The sequence below is a fragment of the Anabrus simplex genome, chromosome 8 (assembly GCF_040414725.1).
Source record: "Anabrus simplex isolate iqAnaSimp1 chromosome 8, ASM4041472v1, whole genome shotgun sequence".
In the NCBI taxonomy this organism is placed as follows: domain Eukaryota; kingdom Metazoa; phylum Arthropoda; class Insecta; order Orthoptera; family Tettigoniidae; genus Anabrus; species Anabrus simplex.
In genome coordinates this window covers 219,380,257-219,399,490 of record NC_090272.1, presented here as the reverse complement: position 1 = coordinate 219,399,490, position 19,234 = coordinate 219,380,257, and the positions used below count along the sequence as shown (strand labels likewise).

Here is a 19,234-nt window from a genome sequence, read left to right as displayed (position 1 = left end):
TTCCTCATAATATGTCCAAGGTAGGCTGTCTTTCTTTCCTTGATTGTACAGGGCGGTCGGAAACAACGTGAACCGAATATTTGAGTGCTAGAGCGTGGCTCATACTGATGAGTAATTTGAAAAAAAATATGTCGACATCTCGCGCCATTGTCATTATTTCAGCTGCTGATGTTAGCCAATCAGATGGCTTTGCGGGCGAATTTGATGAGCTTTACAAGGTGCTGTTGCTAAATCCGCATTGGGCTTTGTCGGGCTTGAGGGTCATACCGAGAAGTAAGCATCAAAACACACCGCGAGTTTCAGCCAATGCGATGGGGCGAGCCTGTCAGCAGGGAGGTTCTTGTTCAAGTCCCTCCCCTGGAGAAGTTTATTTCTTCTTTTGGCGCTCTCAAGCCGGTCATTAACCACGTAGAGATTTAGAAACACCAGATCGCAAAGTCCATCTGAAATCGCCCACGAAGCAATCTGATTAGCGAACTTCAGCAGCTGATCAAATGGGATCGGCGTGGGATATCGACGTATTTTTATCAAATTACACATCAGTATGACCAAAGCTCGCGTTGTTTCGCACCATCCTGTATACACCAAAATTCGTTCCCTCCTCATACATGTGGGTACGATAGCATTGGAGATGTCGTCAGTCCTCAAGATCCGTAACATCCTTCGGAAATCTCTAACGTTAACATTACTAAAATATTTAATAAATAAACCTATTTTTTCTCTGTCACATTTCTTCAATGTATTGTTATTTCTGAGGCACAGCCAAACAATTTCGGAGCAGACAACTGTTTCACGGCACAATCTAGACGTTTCGAAAAATAAATAAATTCTCCAGTCAGGTGCGGTACTTCACGTTATGGTAACCCGTCATATTAAGTAACGAAATCTTTTCGAGTGTAGTGTCTTTGGCATTAGTTCTAAAAATATATCACGAAGCGCACACGGTCTTCAGGCCGGAAGACTTCTGTACGTCTCGACAGCAGGATTCGCTACACCTCCATTGCTATCGCTCACGAGTTCGTCCTTCCTGATGATAGGCTGATCGTCCACGTTTCTGCTGACTGTTGAAATGGCTGGCAGCTCATTATCTGAGCTCTGTTCGTTGAAGATGCCAAGGATATCCCAGCGAGCTGGATCGATGACTCGGTTCATGAACAGATGATTTGTAACGCCACTGACCAGTAGATGAGACACTAGAGATCCCAGCATGGCAAACGTACGGAAAGGGAACTTCTGGTCTCCAGTCTCCTCATTATACATCGGGTACCGAATGAGTGGAGGCAAACCCAGTCCTTCTTCACCTCCTGAGGACACAAGATATTTTTATTAATTAATTTATTTGGGCCGATGACCTTCGATGTTAGGCCCCTTAAAACAACAAGCATCATTACCGAGCATTTATTTATTTATTTATTTATTTATTTATTTATTTATTTATTTATTTGTCTCATTGAAACTACACAGGCCCAATAGAGCACCTTCTTAACACACCGATACTTATTTAAGTAAAAATAAAACAAAAACAATGGAAGAAATTAAGACATTACAGCATTGTTGTTAGACCAGAAGACTTATGTGCTTCCAAAAGGAAAAGTCAACCAACAGCTTTAAAGAGAACGCAGGCTATTACGGATTATCTTGGGCAACAGATGGGTTTACGGGCAGTTTCGACTCAAATCCAATAAAGAAGTGTACAGCAAGATGGAACAAGAACTATTAGAAAAAGAAGATTGATGTTTTATGGGTAAATCTTCCTTATGAATAATGGCCAGTTCACAAAGAAACTCTGGAATTTTCTGAAACCAAAGGCATCTAAGTTGAGATGGTTCCAAGAGTTTGAAAAAGATCTGAGAGAGATGGGCATTACGAAAGGTAAGATCAGTGACAGGGTTAGTTTCAGAAGGATGGTGAAAATCTATCAGGGTTTTATGGTGGAGACAGAACCCAGAAGACGGTAAGGCCCTTTACCAGGGGAACGGAAGAAAGCGGTAATCGATGGGCTCCAAAGATACTGGCATGAAGTCAAAGCCGGCAGACGAACAAAGTACAGGCTCTGAAAATGAGATTGGTTGTTAGCACTCAGTCCATAGAGGCTCAATTTGAAAAACGAAGAAATAACGAAATTACAACGAAGATGAATAAAAGAGAATAAAATAGACAAACAGAGAAAATAACGATGTTTTCATATTCTTTTTCTACCGCTTTTCCCCACACCTCTGGGTAGCGGGTGCGAACTGTGTAAAACAAAGGATTTGTCCATGTTTTACGCCAGGATGTCCTTCCTGACGCCAATCCCATGTGGAGGGATGTAATCACTATTGCGTGATTGTTAGTGTGGTGTGTTGTCTGAATATGAGAAGGATAGTATTGGGACAAGCACAAACACCCAGTCCTCGAGCCAGAAGTATTAATCAAACGCCATTAAAATCACCATCCGGCCGGGAATAGAACCCGGGACACTCTGAACTGAAGCCCTCAATTCTAACCATTCAACCAAGAAGTCGGAATAAATCAATAAGTGACTACAACAAAAATACCTTAAGGAGCACCGATTATCAAAACTGAGTATAATAGGTGCATTTAAAAATTAGAAACACAGGTCTTTGTACTCTTGTTAAAATTATATATTTTTCATTGTTTTGTCAATCACTTTTGTTTTCTAAAACGTGTTCAGTTAGGTTATTGAAATAAATGTTCTTCAGATTAAGAATTTAATGGCAATGGTTTAACTTACCCAACAAACGCAACACCATTCCCACGACGTAGGAAGCGATACAGCCGTAGGAATTGACGTATTTGGAGAAATGTACGACTAGCAGCAATTGAGGAAACAAGATGACGTACACCAGATCCGAACTGACGTACCTGCGCACAGAGAAAAAAAGTTTATAAGCACTGCACTTATTTAGTGATGATATTGGAGTGTAGCAAGAAATTCTTGTCAGCACAACTTCGCTAATTTTGACGAAACACGGGGAATTTTCAAACAAATTTTCGAGAGTCATAAAAAAATAACTCTCTTACGGAATAACAATTATTAGGTCCACTGATTTGATTTTCTTAAATCACGAGCAGTTCCCAACATGAAACTGAATCTTACCAGGTTGCCAAAACATTCTGGTGTATGATCAGTTTTGTACCAAATGTAGCTGTTGAAACTTCTACGTGAATATAGACAAGTTAGTGTGCTGCTGCACCGTGCAGTGTTCTCCAACTTACAAATGTTTCTCGCCACTGGAGTTTAAAATATGTACCCTTGGAACAAAATTGGTTCTGTTTGTGAAACGCGAGAAGGTTTTGACTGCCCGACCAGGTGCCGTTTCGACGTTTATGTGATTTTCACACTGAAAAGAAGCAAATTAGTGAAATTTAAAAAAAATATGACCAGACTATTTATGTTCTTTTACGTGTTTATTTGAAAAAACGGCCGTAGCCGTGTTGAAACACCGGATCCCGTAAGATCTCCGAAGTTAAGCAACATTGGGCGTTGTCAGGAGTTGGATAGGTTACCACGCGCTGTTGGTGGGGGTAAGGAAATGGAGGAGAGGAAAGGAACTGGCCACCCTACCGCACGTAAACTCCGGCTCAGGAGCACCTCTGCGGAGGTTCGGACCTGCCTTCGGGCAGAATAACCCTTACCTTACCTTACCTTATTTGAAAAAAAATCACATCATAGGGAATGTCGTACGGTACAAGTCAAAATTCTAAAATGTGCCCAATATTACGAGCTGTCTAAAACTATCACTAATTTAGTTATTAATGGTGAAGTTCGGGATGCTGTTTCTATCATGCACTTAACCACAATATAAATATACATTTATGATATATTAGAAACAAATAACAATTAAACTTAACTACGATGTCTGTGTCTGTTAGGTCATCAGCCGAGAAGCTGGTTGGATCCTCAAATAGCACCACTAAAGGTTATGCGGTTATAAGGAAAACCCAAAAACCAATTGCAGCACCAAAATGAGGCGTACTAGGCAAGATGAGGAGTGAGGTAGTTTGCCATTGCTTTCCTCACTGGGTCAGAAAGTACTACTGCAGCACGACTGACCCTATGAGCAACACCTTTCATAACACTCAGATGCACTAGTCATGCTCTGAATGTCATTACTCAGCACCACCCATACCCCAGCAACTTCCATATTGTGACAGCCATGGATGTTGACTGGGACTTCGGTGGAAGCTACACTTTATTCTGGCCTGTGCCAAGAGATGGATGCAAAAGCTTAAATACGATAATAATCTTATATTACAAATGCAGCTTAATTAATTTAACTATTGCAAGTATTTCTACACAGTATCATTTAAAATCTTTAGAGAAAATATAGCCAATTTCTCATACAATCATACATCATTCACTCAGGTAGTTCTATACTTTAGGAAATATCTTCGACAAGTTGATCTAAAGGTCTTTAAATTTGTAGATTTTTTAAAGTTCACTGGGAAAAGCATTGCGTGTGTGAATTTTACAATGTTTCGCAGAGTTGGTAAGTCCTCTCATGCCAAAATCTGAGTAATGGTAGAAAAGAACGAGTATAAATTAAATTAATTGAATCATAAATTTATTTAACCGTTTCTAGTCTAGCTGTGTCCCTTCGGCACTCCCCCTTTTATGCACAAAGTTCAAAGAATACTCTTAGATATTTATTTTTAAGCTACAAGTTAACCGCTATTAATTGTGTCCTGACTCTCCTGGCTCCCAACAAATTGGCCTGTAAAAAAAGTGACTGTCGCGTTCCAAAATTCAAGTTATGGCTCAGGTAACACTAGAACCTGAAATAAAACCGCTGAACTTATCTCGTCAAAATTATTGAGGTGGAGTTGGTAAGTGCTCCCAATAACAGCCCTAGCTGATAATGAATTCACCAAACTCTATCTTGTCGGTTTATATATCGAAGACAAAGAATCGATCATCTCTATATCGGATTATTGTCTGATCCTTTAAAGATGTCAATGTCCTGTTTTCAAATACTTAATTTGTAGTATCCATTTCGACTCCAGGACGTCGAATTTTGAGGAATGATTCTGGTCCCGCCTTCTCCAGTGTCTACCTCTTTCATCCACTTGCGTCCTTCTAGCAAAATGATTGACAATTTACTTACCTCATCCTTCCCCCAGCCCCAAGAGTAAAACTTATTTACATCTAACGAATGGCTTTCAAGAGATATCTATATAGAATGTGGAGTGGACAAGTGTAGGTTTCAGGGCATCGAAAGGGGGAGAGTGATTCAGCACCTACGTAACTACCACGAATGAAATAAGCAGTTCTCTAGAGTATAATTAGATGAGGCCTTTTTGATATAAGAGTCTTCCGTATGTCTCTCAGTCATGGCCATCCATCAGTACTTCACATCGCAGTCTGCATGGTCGGTAGGTAACATCACGTCACATATTTTTCATTGAAAATTTCTATGCCACTTTTCATTTTACACCGAATGTAGCATCGTTTATTCATTCATATTTGTTTCTCTGTACTTAATTCAACTCAGTCATAGAAAGAAGCTGTAAGGGATAAATGGAGTCAAGTGTTAGTTAGGTAAACACGGGAACCTCACGGAAGGAAGAACATTATTGTGATCTAAGCGTATGAGCCAGGATTTTTGCTGCATTACCAATAGAAATCCGGTTTTTTTTAAAGTAGAAGTGTACTAATTACACCCAATAACACAGCACAGCAAGTTAAATGTTATGCTTCTTTCGCAAATCCGACAAGCACTTCTGAAATGTTTAAAAAAAACTTCATAGGTGCAGACATTGGACCGAAGGTGCTAGAGGGGACCATTGAGCACATGGTTCCCATCTGCCTTTTATATACGTATTTCGCCGAAAAGAAGTGCAATTAAGACCTAATTGATCTTCAAGGCACATTGAAATGTTGTCTTCTTCTTCCTCTTCCTAGCGTATTCTCGCTGGTGCAGGATCGGCTCGCCATTTTGCATGGTCTTGGGCATCATCTGGTCTTAAGTTCAGAGTCCTCATATCAGCGCTGCTTTTGAAGTCCACGTGGCCGTTGCCCAGTAATTTCAAAAGTGAGGGTGAAATTACCAACGCAGCACGTGATCATACCATTGGGGACGTTTTTCCCATACCTTCTCAGTGACAGGTAGAGTGCCCATTTGCTCGTGGACGGTGAAGTTTTTGATATGATGCAGGAGTGTGATGTCCATCGACCAACTAAGCATACGTATTTCTATGCAGTCGAGTGAAATGTCTGTATGTGTATAAATTAATCAGTTATTAAACGCTATTTTCTGCATCATTAGCGTATTTACAAAATGACTGTTATTTTGTTTCACGTCCAAAGTATAGCACGTTTTAGCGCTCTTTTGTAAACCAGCGACTAGGCATCCCGTTCATCACTAGTGCCATACGGGAAACCTATACGTAGAAAGTATAGGGCTGGTGGACCTCCTGGTATAATTTCGAAATGTACGACTCACTGGATGAACGGTCAGCGTACTGGCCTTCGGTTTAAAAGGGTCCCGGGTTCCATCCCCAGCCAGATCGGGGATTTTAACCTTAATTGGTTAATTCCGCTGGCACGGAGGCTGGGTGTATATGTCGTCTTCATCATCACGACGCGCAAGTCTTCTACTGGAGCCGAGTAAGAAAAAATACCTACACCGGGCGAGCCGAACATGGCATCGGACACTCCGGCACTAAAAGTCATACGCCATTTTTTAACTCGTGGGAGATGGCGGACGAGGCTAGAAAAATAAAATTGTTCCAGTAAGAATTTAGGTAGCAATCTCATATAAAATGTAACTTAATATTAGTTGTCCCTTCATCAATTTCCCGACAGTATTATAACCATGGCAACGAGTGTTCGTCTATGTAGCGCTATCTTCTCACTGTGCGCTTTCTTCCTGGAACTAAGAGATTGAGACAATCTCGTATCAAGTGAACCCTGTTCTACTCCTCTGTCCAGGATGAAAATTCTTGTACTGGCCGGAAGCGAAACCAGGGCCTTGAAATAATAATAATAATAATAATAATAATAATAATAATAATAATAATAATAATAATAATAATAATAATAATAATAATAATAATTTATCTGGTACTATGAAGAAGAATCACGAGAAAAATTTTAGGCCCGGTGGAAAGAACATAAGTATGTAAATTAAGATCTAATGATGAAATATACAGGAACATAGAAAACATAACAGAAACCATAAGAAGGTGGAGATTGCAATTGTTTGGACATATTTACAGAATGATGATGGCTGATTCCAGATTAACAAAAAGGATTTTGAAATACCTTCGGAAAAAAAAGGTAACAACTAGCTGGATTCAAGAAGTAAAGAAAGATTTAGAAAGAAATAATATAAGAGAAGAAGAAACTATCGACAGAGAGATATTTAGAAGGAGGGTAATAAGTATGGTAGGATTACAAGAAACCTGGTGGGAAGTGGTCCGAGGACAGAAAGAAACAGCATGGTGATGGAATGAAAGAATATTGGAAGGAACGGAAGAGAAAACAATAAAGTATGGAGCACTGAAATGACATTGGCACGTGGTCCTTAGCAGGCCTCATTGGAAAGAAGAAGAATACAATGTCTTTCATTTCCCCTCTTGTGAATAGACTCATTTTTCTTTCGGTTTGTCGGAACTCTTTATCTCCCCTGTGGTTGGAGTACCCCCTGCATGTCGTAGAGGAGAATAACCAAAGAATCTACTCTTACTCTCTCGTCTTCAAAGCCCAAAATCATATCTATGACTCTTTGCTTTTTCCGTGTAGCGGTAAAGAAATTAAGAGTGCCTAGTTACATTAGTTTTAACAGTACTTCTCACACATCTTCTTCTTCTCCTCTCTTGTCGTCTGGGCCGATTGAGGACCACGGGACTCGTATCTTCTCGTCGCTTTGGCCTTCTGTTTCCTTCTCTTCTAGTATTCCTTCATTTTCAGTCTGTGAGCTATCTATCTTTCCTCCGTCACATAGGTCTGCTGGTTCCTGTGTTCTTCCTACTCATAAGTGACGTAGGAAATATTCCCCGCTGGATGGCTTGACGAAACTGTGGGCGGTCATGTATAGACTCATGCGGGATCCCCAGTTGTTCCAGATCCGACTTGACCGAAGTGCCCATAGAAGACCAGATGCATTTCTCTTATAAACATGACGATACCTTCCTAATGTTTGTATACCTCATCGTTGTGCCGAATTCTGTAGGTGAGCCGATGACCTTCGATGTTAGGCCCCTTAAAACAACGAGCATCATCATCAATTCTGTAGGTGCCTCCCTCTTCTCTTACGGGTCCCAGTATTTTCCCCAGTTCCTCTCTTTGAGTTCTACTTTCCTGAGACAGCGTTTCTTGGTCTTCACGAGACAGTACTTTCATATCTGCTACTTTCGATTCCTGAATAACATATCCTGAGTCTTCACTTCCGCACTTACTTTGAAAAATTATTCATTCTTCACTGGAGTTGTCATTCCCATGACATCATGGCTTGTAAGATAGAAACTCTAAAGTAAAATAAAAATCAGAACACTTCAGCCAAACATACTTACCAATAAGTATTTATGTATTTCATGAAAGTAAGGGAGAAATGCGACTCACGACAAGTAATAGACGCTAGTCACGGTGAGTGCGATAAGTGTGGACAGCGCCGTGATGGTCAGCACCGAGATCCTCATCACCCACGTCATTTCTCGTTCACTCGCCTGAAGAAGAGAAAAAACTTTTTTAATGTTTCAGGCACTGGACAATACGTGCTCTACACTATGCGTTAAGTTACTCTATTGAAGAAATCTTCAAAGGCTAGGCCGTTAATGAACTATCAGAAGATCAAGATCGTTGTCAAACAGTCAGACGGGCTGTCACCGATGATATTAAACATGGAACTGGACGAAATTATCAGACAATAGAGAGTAATAAATGACAACATTAGTATACGAAATACACACAGATTAGCAAGGCACAGGTGAATTGCGTAGCCTTTGCGGACGACTTAACCATAGTGAATGAAACAATATACAATAAAAATAATTCGACAACATGGGCAAGATAGCTTGAAGTGTAGAAACTACGGATCGCCTACCATAAGAAAAAGACACTGAAAACCACCAGGGATCGAGAAACACCAGAAGGTAGAAAAATTTAAGTACCCTACTGGATGTGTAACAGGAAGCAGCAGGAGTAGCAAGAGGATAAACTAAAGGATGAAGAAGATGAGAACGACCTACCTTGCCACCAGAAAAGTGCGCATTGAAAGAAACATAATTGGAGTGAAGGCAACAGTGAGGAAGCGCGAATTCTCTACGATGACACTAGGAAGGCGAGGGGCAGAGCAGTCGAGGAACAAGAGAGGACGATACTGGGACCTAAAGAAATGAGCAGGTGAAAGGTGGGAACAAAAATGAAGAGTCGAACTGTACCGAAACATGAGGATAATCTCAGAATAAACAAGACACAAAAAACAAGATTTTCTAGAGATGTGATCAGGATGGACATGAGGAAAATGACTAGAAGAGTATGGCAGACAACGTGTAGGACGAGAGGAAAGATGGAAACTAAGTGGGTTGTCTGGACTGAGTTGGGGATCAAGGTGGAGGGGATAGGGAACTGGAGATATAAATATACATCAATCAATATGCCGGAGCTCATTGACTGAAATGGTACAGGAACAGGTTAGAGAATCACCAGTGGAAGGAGGGAATTCAAGAGAAGAGGATACTGAAAAATTCAGATGAAAAGCGGGAGAGAGAGAGAGTGAAGATGAGGTTTTCTGAGAGGAGAAGAAAACCCAAACCGTGGCCAAGTCGCCCATGGAGCTACAGAGGCCGTAATGACAAAATAAAAAGAAGAACGATTACAATTTGACACTGAGGCTAATAGTAAGCTTTACGTGTGGTCTACATTGGATAAAACATACATTTAATACAGAACAAAAAAACCAACAATATAAACTAAAATTTTAGGTATATTAATGTAATGACATACAAATTGAATTAGAATAGAAATCTGAATAAATATTTGGAGGACCGGGCGAGTTGGCCATGCGCGTAGAGGCGCGCGGCTGTGAGCTTGCATCCGGGGGATAGTGGGTTCGAATCCCAATGTCGGCAGCCATGAAGATGGTTTTCCGTGGTTTCCCATTTTCATACCAGGCAAATGCTGGGGCTGTATCTTAATTAAGGCCACGGCCACTTCCTTCCAACTCTTAGGCCTTTCCCATCCCATCGTCACCATAAGACCTATCTGTGTCGGTGCAACGTAAAGCCTGTAGCAAAAGAAGAATATCTGGAGGAGTAAATTATAATATGAGCAATGTTGCATGAAATGCATAAAATCTAAATATCACAGTGATAACAGAGATTCAACTAATTCAACTACTGTATGTTGCCGATTACGAGGTGTCGTGTGATCAGCACGATGAATTGTCTCGGCCGTTATTCTTGGCTTTCTAGACCGAAGCCGTTATCTCACAGTCAGATAGCTCCTCAATTCTAATCACATAGAATATCACAGCCCTCGCGTCCGGCTAAATGTCCCTGACATCGCCGGAAATCGAACCCGGGTCCTCCGGGTAAGAGGCAGTCACGCTGCCCCTACACCACGGGGCTGGCAAACACATGGAACAAGTACAACAACAACAAAAAAACAATACCTCGGAACGCTAAATTAAAATACTGTAACATGGTACTTAAGACTGAAGCATTACACGCATCAGATATCTTTATCACTGAGGGCTCATCACTAACTAAAAGAATATTTCAAAATAGAAAGAAAAAATCCTTAGGAAAATCTCTGACCCAGTGTGCACTAGCCATGGTCATTCCGAATGAAAACTATCGAATTATTCGATAGTCTCAAACTACCGTTTCATTCGATTGTTTTCCACAACATTCGATGTTTCATTCGGTCTATATGATACTGAATTCTCCTGCAGCAGTTGCTCCCACTTCGCTCAAAACGATAGTACGTAAGTCGAATGTTACGGAAACGATAGGAACCAATGCAATAGTATTACGGTCTAGGAGAGTAACTATCGTGCGCGTATTTTAAACATTATACAATGATGGTCCGTAAATAATATTCCGTCCATTACATGGGCAAAAAAAGCAGTCCAGCAGAATTCTGGAAGAAACACAAATCTGCCATGGAACTCTTATACACATTGTCACAGAAATATCTCTCAGTTCCTGCAACATCTGTTCCAGCAGAAAGAATATTTTCGAAAGCTGGGAAGATGAGTGAAAGAAGAAACAGGCTGAAAGCAAAACATTTACATCTTTTATATTCCTGAACAAAAATTTTTGATTATAGGAGGACAGTGGTAGGCTAAGTGTCTGATTAATTTACTGCAAGTTTGATATGTTGTTTTAGTTATACTAACCTGTTCTATGTGCACAGAATGAAAACATTTGATCTAGCTACTTTATGTACTTTTTACCACGACATTATTAGTGACTGCATATATAAATGCTTATTGCTCTATTGCATGTGTGCTTCATTTAGTTCGCGGTTTGGTTGTATTTTTTCATGTTAAAACGCAGTTTTTAAAATATAATGTAAGTATCTGAAAATCTATGACAGCTTTGAAGAGAGCTATGTTTAACGGCTGTTTGCACATGTATATTGTTTGACATGATACCAGTTAAATAAATAAAAATGTATTTTACTGTACTTCCTCCTACGAAGAGAGATTGCCTAACCCAAAACTGACCAAGTGCACCATTAAATATTTCATATTAAAATAAGTAGGCCTACGTGGTCCCTGTGTCCATAATGTTAATAATGAGTATTCTATAAATTGTTCCTAATGATTAGCACAGATCTTGTGGCAGCCGAAATTGCAAGGATCAGAGTAAATATAAGACCGTACACTGTAACAAGCGTGCATATTGCAGTAATTAGTAACTACCGTAACGAATGTCAGCAATTCGGAAACCGAACGAAAACTATCGAATAAAAACATTCGGTTGTGCTCCTGGACTATCGTTTAACAATCGATAGTAGGAAACATTCGATATGCCCATCACTAGTGTGCACAGGATGTGTGCGGATAAAAAGGTGTTCGGCTAAGTTGTACCAGCATTCGGAGAAAATATATCAGACACTATTAAAGAAAGAAGATTTAAACTGTATGGCCATGTTCAAAGAATAGACATTGAAGGACTTAATAAGATAATATTTATTTATACCTCCTCACTAGAAGGATGATCAAAATTGAAAAGGCCCTTCAAGATCTCAACTTAACAGATGAAATGTTATGGGACAGACCTATCTTTAGAACTTTTTTGAAAAAACATAATTTTGCTGAAAAACCCAAGATGAGAAGCAACATTGCATTCTCGGAAGAACGGAATAAAATATTTTGCGAGAGGATGAAGTAATTCTGAGAAGACAAGAAAGCAAATTCATTTGCTAAATAATAATAATAATAATAATAATAATAATAATAATAATAATAATAATAATAATAATAATAATAATAGCTTACAGCGCTCAGTAGATACTGCACTGGTTGTCCTGTTCAGGGCTAGAACTAGCACCGAAATCTGAAGTGACTTACGTTAGGTCGAAAGGCCAGTTTGTAGATGTTCCTATAGAACATGGAGCTGGAAGCCAGGATACTGGAGTCTGCAGAGGACATCACAGCTGCTGTGATGGCGCCGAGTCCGAAGAACGACACCCACTGTAAGAAAGAAAATGATGACCTCACTACAGCTAATTACTGATTGACAAGTTATCACTCTGGTTTTATTGTGAGCGGTATCTTCAAATAACCACCAGGAGTTGTCTGGTGCTCAGAAATAAATATCTTTATATTCCATTACAATGGTTCGTCGTGTGAGTTACTGAAGTTACGTCCTAGTTCGTGATCCATGAGCGACGGCTGAGTCTAGACTGAGCTCTGTCCATCTCTTGTAAATAAGTATACACGTCATTTTACACCGCTCTATTGGGCACACCCTAAGACAGAGCCAAGGATCAATTGCGAAGAAAGCTTTGAAGTGGAATCCACAGGACCAAAGGAGACAAGGTACACCATGAATAACACGGGGAAGATCAACGGACCGAGAACTTGCAGTCGTGAACAAAACTTGGCAGAAGCCAGGAAAGCTGGAGAAAAGCAGAGTGAGATGGCGACTCTTCTATGGTGGCCCTATGTTACACTGGAAATGAACGATTATGTTATTATATTATTATTCACATGCATTTATATATAAATAAGAATAACATTCGAAATTTTGCTATTATACCGCCAGATGTCACGCCGATGCATAATTGATTCATTTTTTGTGTCACACGTTGCCAATCGAAATGACGGAGATAAACGAGTCCTACCGATTCAGTACTAGGGAATAGAAGTGTCACTAAGAGATTGTGTGGATAGTATGTTGGTATTTGTACTGGTTAGCTACCAATATTTGAATTTGACAATAATTAAATTTAATTAGTGGTTATATTTTCTTATGCTTAAATTATTTTGAATGCTGAATGTCTCGAAGGGAAGCGTGATTCTATGGATTAAAAGAGAAAAGAAGACATTAAAGTAAAAAGTGATGAGGTACATTATGGCCAGTTAATATGGAATGAAGAATGGAAACGTCAAAAAATGAACGTCCAGGCAGAATATGAGCCAAATGAAGACATGACCAAATAATGTACGACAGTTGGCGTACATGACATCAGCCTAACTACTAGAAGGACCATAGACAACGTGTTGTCTAACAGAATCACTAACAAGGTGTCTGTAGATAGGATAGGCTACGTGAAAAAAATATTAGAAAAACAAGAAGAGGAAGAAGGAGGATAATAATGGGAAATATTAATTCAGATTAATACTTGACTGTATGGGTGACATTTAAGTTTGGGTCCCTCTAGACAGCGAATGGTGACCTCCCTGATGGAAAGTCTCATCAGTTACGGTCAAGTGCGGAAGGCCGATCCGCTTACTGTACTTGGTCACGGTCTGTTCCTTCAGCGGATTTGGAAGGACAGCTGGTTGCTAAAGGAGGAAATATGAATAAATAAAAAACTCCTTCCACTCCAAAATTGTTTCATGCATTAAAATAGTAGCAATTCCATAAAAAATCAACACAGTTTCCCCTAAGATACACTTTTGGTGTGACTGCATTAAACATATTGTATTGAATTTTTTAGACACCGGTTTGAAAAATATTGTCTCCCATTTTAAAGATTAAATATTAAAATTTATAAAAATATGAACATTTAAAATCGAAATCATTTCTGGAGACCTCATGCGACGACAGGTTTCAATGTGTCGATATGAAGGGGAAGATTGAATGAGTCGCTAAATTTCTACAAACAACTCAGAGAATTATAGTATTATCTGATCTCGTAATGATTAAGAGAGGGTCCCGCAAGGGAGCGTTATTGGTCCTTCGTATTTTCTTATGTATCTGAATGATGTGCGTAAAGAACTGAAATCACAGATAAACATTTTTGCAGATTATCTTGTAGTGTAGATAATAAGTTACAGGATTATGAGTATCTGGACAATGTAGTGAGAGGAACAGCAGACAATGGTGTGATGGAAAGCGGGATGAAAAATCAGGTTTCACCAAGAGGAAAAGTACTCTTAATATGTACCTCACGGGTATTACTGCAAGTACTTATGTGTTAATATAAGGAAAGGCATTAATTGGAGTAATCACATTAACGAGGTTCAAAATAAAGTTTACATGGTTATGTGGGTACCTAGGGGTTGTAGTAAGGATATAAGGGAGAGGGCATATGCAGTACGCCTTGGTTTAAGATCCCAACTACAGTATGGTTACAGTGTACGGAATCAACCTCACCAGGATTACAGGATACGAGAACTGGAAAAACATCCAAAGAAATACAGCGCAATTTGTTCTGTATTACTTTCGTCTAAATAGTATTATTAGGGAAACGTTGCAAACTTCGCGCTAGTAAAACTTTGGAGTAAGGAGATGAGCCGCTCGACTAATCGAGATTTTCCAAGCTGTCCGTGGAGAGATGGAGTTGAATGACATTCGGAGACAAATAACCTTGAATGGCGCTTTTAAAAAAGCAGAAAAGATCTTAATATCAAGTTGGAATTCGAGAGGAGAAGTTGGGGTAAATATTCATTTATACGGATTTGGGGAATAGAATAATTTATTATTCGACATATTCCATAAATTTGCAAGTTATTTGAAATAATTTAAGGAAAGACTAGGTAAGCAATTGATACGGAATCTGCCACCTGGGAGAAAGCCCTAAATGAAACCCCTAAAGTTTATGGAAACCTCATAACATTACAGTCGTGCAGGTAGACTCTACTTGTTACTCGCTTCAGCAAGTTTGCATTCTACCCTATTACTGCATAAACATTCAGAACCTACTAATTAGGTTATTAGGACGGTGAAAAATGCTAAGCGCCTTTAATGCAAGAGTTAATGATTGCTAAGGCAGGAGAAGGAGCTGCTCATAATACTTATTTTTGGAATACAAGTCAGCAAAATCCAATTTTTTCAGTGTCGACACGATGTTTTAGAAGAGCTCTGCAGGCGATAGATACGATACGAGTGACAGTAAACAACGTACCTCCAAGAGTAATATGCAATCATCTATTAGAGAAGAACGAAACACAACCCCAAATCATGGAGAAGTACCCAAATAGGAAATGGAATTTAATCTGTAGACATTTCAAAGTTGCTCATACACCAGCTGACATGAAAGTAGCTGCATATAAAGCTATAAACGAAATTATTCCAACAGGAGATATCGAATTCCATCACAACATCACCCAATCCCCACTCTGTAAAAAATGTCTGGAGGTGGACACACAGAGGCATAAATTTATTACGTGTAGAAGTGTCAAAGTTGACTGGAATTGGATTTGTTCTGTGCTAAGACAGACGACGGGATCAGCTAATCCGAATGCAGCTTACAGAGCAGTTTTAGAGCTAGACTTCGGTACGCAGCATTTGAAATTTGTGCGAACTTGGCTTGTCATGGGGTATCTCTATTATGTCCAGAAAAACGAACAGTGCTCCCTGAACACATTCATCCGACTTCTAAAAGATGCCAAACAAATATCATGTGCCACCGACAGAGAAAAATCGCGTTAAGGAACTCAAGAGTGTTTCATTATAATAGTTGACTGGTCGTACAGTGAGCAGTACAGCGTTTTTCACGCAATTTTTTAAATTATGTATTTTTTGCCAATGGCTTTTTTCTCAGTTAAATGACTATTTCATAGAGCAGTAGTTCACTAGAGAAAATGTAATTTTTGTTTGTTTTCTTTTTCAAGGACAGAGGTACATGTGACAAGTGAACATTACACTGTAGTAAAAGATTGATTGATTTGCTTGTTGGGTTACTTTTGACTTTAAAATATGAAGGGGCCGATGACCTAGATGTTAGGCCCCTTTAAACAACAAGGATAAAAATAGGAAGTGTTGTCTAGCCGTTCATAATGTAGCGAGATTAACATAAATTATAGGGGCTAAGATGGGCCGTACCCCTAATTTCTATGCAAAACTCGTGGGATAACGGTTATGCAGGATAGGCTATACTTGGTACTTGCTTCAGGACGTTTGCGTTCTGACCTATAACTGTTAAACATCCGGTCTCTACCCATAATACTCACGTCGATCGTCTTCCATATGTATCTTGCTTCTGATATCACATATCCATTTTATTTTACCTTTCTCCTCAAGATGTGGTCATTTGTCGAGAATTAAGAAATGCTTACAAGGACATTTCAATCCAATACGGACTGAGATACATGTCACCCCGTACCCATTCTGTACGAAGAGGTGAGGCTTTTTGTTACGAAAGCCAGACCTCTTCAAGTTTCTATTTTTTTAAGAATAGTGCCCTATTTGGCCCAAAATATTGTGATAGTATAAATTATATGTCGCACCCTAGCACTGTATTCAGAAGTAAGAGATATTATTATTATTATTTCAGTTGTAGATTTATTCTTAATATTTTAAGCTGGAAGGTCTCCATATGTGATATGAGTAATTTGTTTTGTACAAACGGATGGGAAAACAGTGCTATTTCAACTCGGAAACTTTATATGACTCATGTGGAACAACCCAGAATCCGTTGATACTGTTATTATCTTAGGATTCGGAAGAGGTTCAGGGCGTCGTCTTGATATGACAAGAGGATATTCCACTCATGATTGGATGGCCAGGATCAATCTATACGTATCATATGAGAGGAAGGGGGAAGCTGAGGTCTATTTAGGAATGTGAGAAAATGGCGGAGAAAACTTGAATTCAAACTTTGGTGGAGCATACTGAACTTTAAACTTTGGTAGGAAGAGGAGATGTAACTTTGGTGGAACGTGGTTTGATAATGTTTGTGGAATGTTAGGTGTGGTAATAACCTACAACTGTGGAGTGCTTAGGCACTTGGTATTTAATCACTTGTGGCGGCTTGGTATTTTATGTTGGTAAAAGTTATGGGGTATTGTGCCTCAGACCTTCCATAATTTACGTTCTGGAACAGCAAGCGTGTGTTGCTTGACTGAATGTAACTTTAAACCAAGTGTTAGAGCCAGTGATCACAGTATTATAAGGTGATATAACAAGTACAATGATGAGAATATGCAAGTTGTGTTGATACACAGAGACATTGAAGGGTATTCATCCACATATATATGCATTGTAATGAACTTTCAACGGGATGGCTGCAAATGGTAGCTTCGACTTCGATTTTAGTTTCCCAGTGTTTTTGTTGTTGTAAATATGGAGTCTTCCAGCGGTATTTTGTGAGTGTATTTTATGTATATTTTGGTGTGTTGCTGAGGTGCCCAGGAACGGATGTTATCTAGAATATAGTTATATTATAATCAGTGGACTTATTGATGAACCTACAGTAGGTGCAGTTCTTACCTATTTAGTCGTTTTTAGGTTATGTAAGGACTGAAGCATATGTACCAGTACGCAGCTTTATGTACACGCCCTGGGAGAGACAAAATTATTATGTGCTAAGAAATTCGAGGGATCCATTCTGGTGTACTCTGACGCTCATACTACGGGCATATCGATTAATTATTTCTATTAAATTTATTTTACTAATTTATCCAGTTATTTGTTCATATACTTAGAACTAGGTTACAACTGACGCCCGAGCGTGAGGCGATTATTTTATTCATGTTTGATTATTTTAATCATATTACAATGGTTACTTGTTATTATTATTATTATTATTATTATTATTATTATTATTATTATTATTATTATTATTATTATTATTATCATCATTATTGTTATTATATGTTACAATATCATGCAAACATTTGCCCAGTGCCCAAGGAGTTTTCACAACATTTGACGAAACTTAGATAGCAACTATCCTGCCGGACACCACAAATAGATATATTGCCCAAGCCTCACTGCACTATTTCTAGTTTTGTGGAGATAAACTGTGTTAGTGAGGTGAACTGTACTACACATGACTTCCCGCTCTCCACAAGGTGACGACAGAGTCGTATGGTACAAGGACTTTGTGAACCAACACCGCTATGTGGTTATGTCCTGAGACCTCGGCACCGTTATGTAACGAGAGACTGCTGTATGAGCTGTTCAACAGAAAAAGCTACATTTAAATTGTAATGTAAAGGCAATTAACTCTTTAGCAATATCTGTTCTCATCTGGTGTCATTGAATGGTCTGGAACAAATTTAGTGGACTTGCAGAGACAACTGAGGAGATGTCTGATAACAAACAGAATGCTTCATACTACGAGGGTCGAGTCATAAGTCATGTCAACTATTTTTTTCTCGCGAATAGGAGACAACACAGAAATTCTAAGATATGCATTTGGAAATATAGGGCATGCTTATGCATAGTGCCTGAAGACAAATTCTGACTTCAGGAGATTCTCGTAGGAAAGTGACAGAACACAGGCCATTGGTAAAAATTGTTTTATTATGGTATAGACAGCAAATACACAAGACTACGTACGAAGGACAGGTCTCCACTGGTTACAGACCTTCGAAATAATAACTCGAGGTTTCCACTGTGCGTTGCCAGCGATGGGGCAGGCGCTGAATACCACTCGCTGCATGTGTACCGCTAACGTGTGACACCTCTCTCCGAAATGATGTTATGATGTCCTCTTTGTTAGCAAACCGTTGTCCACGTAATTGCTTCTTGACTTTGGGGATTAGATCATAGTCACATGGGCTCAGATCAGGTTAATAAGGCGGCTCCTGCTTGTTGACTTCCATTTTGTGACGCTGATACCCACACACTGAACTTGGGGGCATGCTTAGACCCACACTGTTGT

At 39.3% G+C, this 19,234-nt stretch overlaps 1 protein-coding gene across 1 annotated transcript in view; it reads right to left on the bottom strand.

The window, feature by feature from the left end:
- Positions 1-948: 948 nt before the first annotated feature.
- The window catches only part of LOC136879375 (high-affinity choline transporter 1-like), a 192,603-nt gene continuing 174,317 nt past the window's right edge, over positions 949-19,234 (bottom strand). Inside the window, exons 9-12 of the mRNA XM_067153190.2 lie at positions 12,525-12,647; positions 8,567-8,670; positions 2,735-2,865; positions 949-1,304 (exon numbers count right to left, since the gene is read on the bottom strand). Coding sequence (XP_067009291.1) covers positions 949-1,304; positions 2,735-2,865; positions 8,567-8,670; positions 12,525-12,647 — 714 coding nt within the window. The remainder of the gene's footprint in view (positions 1,305-2,734; positions 2,866-8,566; positions 8,671-12,524; positions 12,648-19,234) is intronic.